We start from the raw sequence: 7,324 nt of genomic DNA on the forward strand, positions 1-7,324 counted from the left end.
TGTATTATTGATTATTCATATTATTTTTACAGAAACACTCAGTAAAGTGAGGTCATCTGTGTCACAGTAACATAAACAAACACAAGCAGAAACAGAGGACATGACTTGTTATTAAAAACAACTTTACCAGACTCAACAATCACTGACGCTTTGTAAACACCACATGTATGAACAGGACTTTAAGTGCTGAGGAAATCTTCCACCGGGCTGAAAAAGAGCAGTTCCCATACCGGGAGTCGAACCCGGGCCGCCTGGGTGAAAACCAGGAATCCTAACCGCTAGACCATATGGGACACCATGGCGACGGTAGGGCCACAGAAAGGTACTATAAATCATTTAATACGTGACGTAGGTGAAATTAATGTAGATATTATAGATTTTGATAAAGAAACCACAATATGTACAACATACATTATATTGACATTAAAATTGTATTAAATTATTTGCTTTGTTCATTAATGTCTTGTGAAAGAGGCTCAGATTATATAAGATAGTGTTTGATTTTACATGGTTTTGTTTACTTGATGAATAAAACAAACGTAGAAATAATTAATAAAAATAAAAATAAGCAGTCATTTATTTATATATTTTTATTTAAGCTGTTTATTTGCTTAATTGAACTGGACACAGCTAAAGTTTGGGACGGGGCTTTAATGGTTTTAATCATTTGAGTTTTAATTAATTTAATCATCTGAAATGTATTGGATTAGATGAGAGTGAGAGACATGAGATTAGGAGGAAGATGCAGTTCCGTTCAGAGGCACAAGTAGGCGCTGTTTGACCAATCACAACATATTTTACTGGACCTGCACGTTCATACTTCATTTAATAAATTAAGCTTCACCTCAGTCCAGGCCACAGCATCATAACAATAAAGAAAAGGAAAAATGCAGCACAAAAATATAGACAACAATCATCACACTTTATAATAACACATGGGATTAAAAACACATATTACAAGTCCCTTTATTGTCACATTGTTTGTTTCATCTGAACATATTTCACCAACCACACCCTACAAAATATTACTAATAAACTGACCCACTTATCCCTTAGGAATTTAACTCACTTTGATAAATTGAATACATGGAAATCTCCATTAGAATGCCCGTTTGGTAGAAATTCTCCAGAAGCTTTTTCCATCAAAGACGAGGATGAAAACCAAAAACTCTCAGAAACAGCTGCTCGAAACAAAGCTTTTCTAAATGTCCCTCAGGTTCAATTAAGTATTCATCCATCTATGAAACTGTGCGGGCAATGTACGCCATGCACAGGCACACATACACACACCCACAAACACACGTACACACACACACACACACACACAGACTCACATCAAGAAATTAGCAGGAAAGTTCTGTGTTTTTAAAGCCAGGGCCTCATTTACATAAAGGGGAAGTTACAAACAAGTGTGTGTGTGTGTGTGTGTGTGTGTGTGTGTGTGTGTGTGTGTGTGTGTGTGTGTGTGTGTGTGTGTGTGTGTGTGTGTGTGTGTGTGTGTGTGTGTGACGTGGAAGAGGGAAGCATCATGTTAATGCTTCGCTGTCGACAGTGAACGTACAGTCGCACTCAGCCTCCCTCAGCCTCAGCATCGATCATGGACGCGAACCAAGTGGTGGTGGAGAACATCTACCTCCTGGTGATGGTCACCCTCATCAGCGTCCTGCAGAACAGTGAGTAGAGGAACGAAGCAGCTTCTGACATTAACATCAATTGTTTAAAATGTATAAGAAGTGATGAACTTCGTTCATTTTATTTTATTTATGTTTATCTGTCTATGTGTTCAGCCTTCTTTGCCCAGAAGGTGGAGAGGGAATGCTTGACCCACACACCGGCCTCTGACAGAGTGTCCTGTGCCAAGTAAGTTTCTTTTTCTCTCTCTTTCTCTCATAAACACCAACCCAAGTGATACACTGACCTTTAGGATGTAGCTTTTTCCTACTACAAAACTTTGCATAGGGTTTTACATCCCAGTGGTTTTAATCTCAGTGAGCGTCAAGCCTCATTTGCCTCACACACAGGGGGACAGTCAATACACAGCAATACAGATTTGAATATTTGCTGGGAAAGCAACAAAGGCCGTTTGTCAACCAGCTTCTGGCTCAGGTGGTGGTGGGGGGGGGGGGGGGGGGGGCATTTTAATCATTCACAGGTGGAGGAGTGGAAATGTTCACACCAACTCATCTATCATTCGCAACACAAAAGTGTCTAAATCGTGACTTTCACAAGTATTGCTAAACTGGTTGGCACATAAGTGTTAGTCAACTCAAGAGTATTTTTTACCTGAATACTGAACAATGTGATATCCATTCATTTATCAGAATTACTTGAATGTCTTTGGTGAAATATCTCAGTGTATTCAGTGTCGTTTTCTGCATTAATTCTGAGCTGCATCGCCTATCTTATATTTTGTATTTATTAGAAATTTACATAAATGTACCTGTGCAAGTGGCAATAAACATAAATAAACCTATGTTCTCTGTTAAATTATATCTGATTGATCAGGGGGTAGGTCACCTGACTTTTGAATGACTGCAATAAATGTGTTAATCATAAGAATATGATGATAAATAGGCTGCAGGCTCAGACTTGTCTTGTGGAACTCTATTAGTCCATCAGCTGCAACGTACTTCCTGTTTTTAAAAGGAAATATCCGGGCCACATCCTGTCCTGTAGAGGTGATGTTCAGATTTCTTGAATGTGATGCAAACGTTAAGTGACAGTTTAAAACGTTTTGGTCTCGTAATTTTAATTCAACCCAAAGTATCAGATTTCCTTCAGAACGCAGTCGAGCTGTCAACCGGTTCAGGGAGTGATGTGAAGTTTGAAGCTTTCTTGACAGAAATGTTGTCCATGAAGCAATAAAAAAAACACAAAAATCACAAAATCCTGGATCTTAAGAGAAATCTTGTCTGAGAAACTGACCAACTCTATTTTTCTTTCTTATTCCTGAAATACGCTGCAAACTTTAATGTGTTCAGGACAAATTATATATCCAAAATTGGGAAAGGTTAAAGGGACATGGTTATTTAACTGAACGTTATTGAACAGCTGCTGGAACACTGGCCTCAGTTTCTTCCTGGTTTTCCATTTAAACGTTGCTCCTTTGACACTCGGAGAACCAAACTGGCTCCAGTAGCTCATGCACAGTTTGTCAAAGCCACTTCTGCTCGGCAGTTTTCAGAACATTTCCCAACAGTCAGAGGAACAAGGGGCCTGGTATCAGCTGGCGATTGCTTCACACTCTCTCTCATTGCTCCGGAACTCTATTGAAACAAACTGTTTACAGAGCCTGTTTACGTTTCTTCCAGCCGTAACTGCATGGACGCGTATCCCACGTTCCTGGCAGTGATGTGGTGTGCCGGCCTTTGTCTCAATCAAGGTAATCCTATACTTGAATCAATCATCAACAGAAACACACCCCAGAGTCAGAGCTGCTTTAGTAGGTCAGGCAGACAAATGAGAGGTTGTGTTACTGCTGTGCTGGTTAGAAATGTGAATCCACCATTAGAATGAATGTGTCGTTATGACAACCTCTAGTCATCGAAGAGCCACAAGAGCCTGTCTCCAGGACGATCGGGAATGGCTCATAATTTGCATCCCAGGTCAACGTGTATGTCCAAACTCTGCAGGACGAATGATGAGTCTGTTGTTATCAGTTGAACTCAAACGATAGATGCTGTATCATTTTGCAGGTGCTACGTATTTCACTTATATTTTATTTTTATGCCTTTTTCCGCTCCAGTATTTATTTGACAGTTATTGACAGATTACCACAGGGGCCCTGGACCCGATGGGGTCTTTGTCCAAATGCTTTTGCTTTTAAAAATGTTGGGAATATATGATTTTTAGAAAGTTGCACGATCATGAAATTGTCCTAATGCTTTGTAAATCGCTGGATGTTATACGTTGCATGAAGACCATAGACTGTCTATAGATGACACGTCTCCACTTCCTCCCACTATCCAGAAATGAAGCCAAAATATCTGAAAAAAGAACGCTGCCATCGTCAGTCTCAGCTGTCAATCACCTAATTTTTATAGTATTAAATAGCTACAACAAAAAAAACAGAACTTAAACAAACATCCGTGTGATAAGAACGATCTAAAATGACAGAAACCCTCTCTGAGAAAAAATGTATGTCTATATCATGTCCTGTTCGCTAACATGGAGGAGGCTGGGTCCATGCTGCAGCCAGCTACCAGACTGACCCTTCACTTTTGAGGAGCTGTCATGTTGTCCGTCTTTATAAACAGATTATTCGTACATTAAGTGTTTCTTATTTTTATATTTATTCATTCAAACTTGTCTTTTCTTTGTCCTTCGTCTGTTTGAAGCTCCTGCCGCCTTCGCTGGGATCATCTACCTGATGGTCAGGCAGAAGTACTTTGTGGGATACCTGGGACAAACCTCTCAAAGGTAAATGGACACAGGTGATCAGGGCTCTGTGTGAGTTTTGAGTGTGATGCTGTCTAACTTGATTATTTTCCATTTTCCTGCAGCACCCCCGGCTACCTGTTCGGAAAGCGCATCATCTTCTTCCTGTTCCTGATGTGCGTAGTCGGCATCTTCAATTACCTGCTGATGCGTTTCTTCGGCAACGACTATCACGAGCACGTGCAAACCATCACCAACGCCGCGTCGGCTCTTCTCCTCATCCCGTAGTGTCGTGCACGTCACAACACCGGCATCTTTCCACTGATGACAACTGTTGCATTAAAACACGTCAATGTATTTGTTTTGTAAAAGCATTTATTGAATTTGAGTTTGGTCAAAAATAGAAAATCCTCTGGAACCTCTTCAACGTACAATACAATACAAACGTGTGCAAATCAGGATGTAAATGTGTTTACTGACGAAAACCTCTTTCAAACAAATCTATTTAAACGTATAATTTCCCTATATAATCTTCATGTCATTCAGAAATTCTTTGCCAGTCCTCATCTGTAGTTTCCATCCACTGAGCACAAGAAACATTTGGACCCATGCGTCCAACGAGGTAGAACTGGGCCTTCACCGAGAAGTTCGGTATTAGAACCAATCGTCTGTTGATCTAGAAACGCCACCGAACCCTGAGCAGACTCTCGATTTCTCCCAGATCTTCCTCCGCTGCTGGATCATGTCAGTCTCAACTTCAGAGATAGGAGCAGAGTTGGGGGGTTAGAGAAGCCTGAGCATGCTGACAAATCCAAAAATAGATTAAATATGAAATGAGAACAATACGAGTCAGTTACCTTAAAGTTCCTTTTGCTGAAGCCAAACCAGTGAGGGAAATCAAAGAGGGCGTCAGAGTAGTACTTGAGGGTGAAGGAGGCGTCTCGCCACACGGGCTCCACTTTGAGTAGTTTGTCACTTTCGATGTGGATGTTTTTTGCGGCCCAGTTTTCAAGCGTTTCGGCCAAGTCGATCTGACATGAGGAAAATCAGGAAACCATCAGCACATAAGCATGATTGCTTTGGCCCAGATTTGGCCAAAAACCAGCAGTTTGCTCCTGTTTGCCAGATCTGGGCCACAAGTCAACCAAAGGTGGCCTGAGTTACTTTTGTGCTATTTGGGTCGAATCCACCATTTACCACATGGGCCACCTGAGGTCAAGATTACACCTTTCAATATCAGGGAAACATTTGCCATTTTTACAAGTGGGTTAGGGGCCACAAGAGGGCCGCATCATCGCCTGAAGTGGACCACATCCGTATGCTATCAATGGACATGGACCACAGAGAGGTTGTGCTCACATCCACCCTGTAGCTTTCTCCAGCCACAGAAGAGATGGTCCAGTCCAGGCCTCGCTCCAGCTGCCACTTGATCAGAGGGTCGCTGCCGTCGATGGACACCACGTACTGCTGCAGCACTGAAACACAAACCGCCCATGAGCAAACCGGCACAGAGGACTGAAGGAAAACATGTTGACATGTGAGCTACGTAAGTGCTAGGCGGCCTTTTGTTATTTCTCCACCCCGCCCACTGCAAACTGAGTGTGCAGGCCAGCACTGTGAGTCACCCCAGCCACCAAACTGCATGCAGAAAGGCCAGTGGTGCATTCAAAGACCTTTTCTTTTTCAACTGCATGATCATGACACTGTGAATTCATGCTGAGACGTTGTGATGAAAAGGTTCTGTCACCTCTCACTTCATTCGCTGCCTTTCTGTGGCCGGCTGAGAAGTGTTCCTGGCAGGCAGAGGTCAGCAGATAGATCCTCTTGGACAGGAGGCTCTTTCTCATGCTGGTGTACTCCCACAGATCGTGCATCTTCACTTTCCTGCCACAAATCAGACAGTGTCTCGTGGGTTTCTCACACAGAGTCATATATATAAATATATCTTCCCTCATGTATGCAGTCTCTGCTCCGTCTCACCTTCCTGGCGAGTTCTGGAAAACTATTTTCCCTCTGCAGCCCTGGAAGTCATCGATGAGCACCAGGACCTTCTCCGGGTCGCTGCGGACTCGGTAACCCGAACCTGGGGCCTCCTCCACGGTGAAACCAGCTGGGGGGTCCCTCAGGAACACCTCCACCTCCGTCACTGTCATCCGGCGGGGGGGCCTTTTGTCTGGCGCCATGATGTCACTGATGGTTCCTCCTACTGGAGCCTGTAGCTGTTTGTGTCTGAGTGAAGCTAGAGGCTGCAGCTTTAATACTCCTCCAACACAACCGTCAAGTTAGAGGAGGTGACAAGAGAAGGACTTCTGCTCTCCTCTTACCAAAATAAACCACTGAACATAGAGAGATAGATAGATAGATAGATAGATAGATAGATAGATAGATAGATAGATAGATAGATAGATAGATAGATAGATAGATAGATAGATAGATAGATAGATAGATAGATAGATAGATAGATAGATAGATAGATAGATAGATAGATAGATAGATAGATAGATAGATAGATAGATAGATAGATAGATAGATAGATAGATAGATAGATTGATTGATAGATTGATAGATAGACAGATAACATATATATAGAGAGAGATAGATAGATGGATAAATGGATAGATAGATAAAAATGGACAGATGAATAGATAGATAGATAAATGCATAGATAGATAAAAAGGTGGATAGATATATAGTTATATAGATAAATAGATAGATAGATAGATAGATAGATAGATAGATAGATAGATAGATAGATAGATAGATAGATAGATAGATAGATAGATAGATAGATAGATAGATAGATAGATAGATAGATAGATAGATAGATAGATAGATAGATAGATAGATAGATAGATAGATAGAGATAGACAGATAGATAAAAAGGTGGATAGATGTATAGATATATAGATGGATAGATAGATAGATAGATAGATAGATAGATAGATAG

General features: G+C 41.4%; 2 protein-coding genes and 1 non-coding gene across 3 annotated transcripts; 1 reads left to right on the top strand and 2 right to left on the bottom strand.

Moving 5' to 3' along the window:
* Positions 1–221: 221 nt before the first annotated feature.
* On the bottom strand, positions 222–293 carry trnae-uuc (transfer RNA glutamic acid (anticodon UUC)). Its single transcript has one exon. It is a non-coding gene; the product is annotated as a tRNA-Glu (tRNA).
* Positions 264–4,835, top strand: alox5ap (arachidonate 5-lipoxygenase-activating protein). Its single transcript, XM_061085871.1, has 6 exons — positions 264–306; positions 1,553–1,673; positions 1,788–1,860; positions 3,312–3,382; positions 4,338–4,419; positions 4,503–4,835. The coding sequence occupies exons 2-6, from the start codon at positions 1,598–1,600 to the stop codon at positions 4,663–4,665; spliced, it is 465 nt and encodes a 154-aa protein (XP_060941854.1). The 5' UTR covers positions 264–306; positions 1,553–1,597; the 3' UTR covers positions 4,666–4,835.
* LOC133019401 (mesenteric estrogen-dependent adipogenesis protein-like) lies at positions 4,735–6,585 on the bottom strand. Its single transcript, XM_061085870.1, has 5 exons — positions 6,358–6,585; positions 6,125–6,261; positions 5,737–5,852; positions 5,235–5,408; positions 4,735–5,132 (listed from the first exon to the last, which is right to left on the bottom strand). Exons 1-5 carry the CDS (start codon positions 6,558–6,560, stop codon positions 5,118–5,120), a joined length of 645 nt encoding a protein of 214 aa, XP_060941853.1. The 5' UTR covers positions 6,561–6,585; the 3' UTR covers positions 4,735–5,117.
* Between the last annotated feature and the right edge of the window lie 739 nt (positions 6,586–7,324).

Source organism: Limanda limanda, chromosome 14 (assembly GCF_963576545.1).
Source record: "Limanda limanda chromosome 14, fLimLim1.1, whole genome shotgun sequence".
Classification (NCBI taxonomy): domain Eukaryota; kingdom Metazoa; phylum Chordata; class Actinopteri; order Pleuronectiformes; family Pleuronectidae; genus Limanda; species Limanda limanda.

What these genes read in the sequence shown, in the direction of transcription:
- alox5ap (XM_061085871.1), top strand. Translation starts at nt 1,598, where the DNA reads ATGGACGCGAACCAAGTGGTGGTGGAGAACATCTACCTCCTGGTGATG. An exon ending in GACAGAGTGTCCTGTGCCAA is followed by an intron (nt 1,861 to 3,311) that starts GTAAGTTTCTTT and finishes CGTTTCTTCCAG; the next exon opens with CCGTAACTGCATGGACGCGT. An exon ending in CTGGGACAAACCTCTCAAAG is followed by an intron (nt 4,420 to 4,502) that starts GTAAATGGACAC and finishes ATTTTCCTGCAG; the next exon opens with CACCCCCGGCTACCTGTTCG.
- LOC133019401 (XM_061085870.1), bottom strand. Translation starts at nt 6,560, where the DNA reads ATGGCGCCAGACAAAAGGCCCCCCCGCCGGATGACAGTGACGGAGGTG. An exon ending in GGCAGCGAATGAAGTGAGAG is followed by an intron (nt 5,853 to 6,124) that starts GTGACAGAACCT and finishes TTTGTGTTTCAG; the next exon opens with TGCTGCAGCAGTACGTGGTG. An exon ending in GAGAAAGCTACAGGGTGGAT is followed by an intron (nt 5,409 to 5,736) that starts GTGAGCACAACC and finishes TCCTCATGTCAG; the next exon opens with ATCGACTTGGCCGAAACGCT.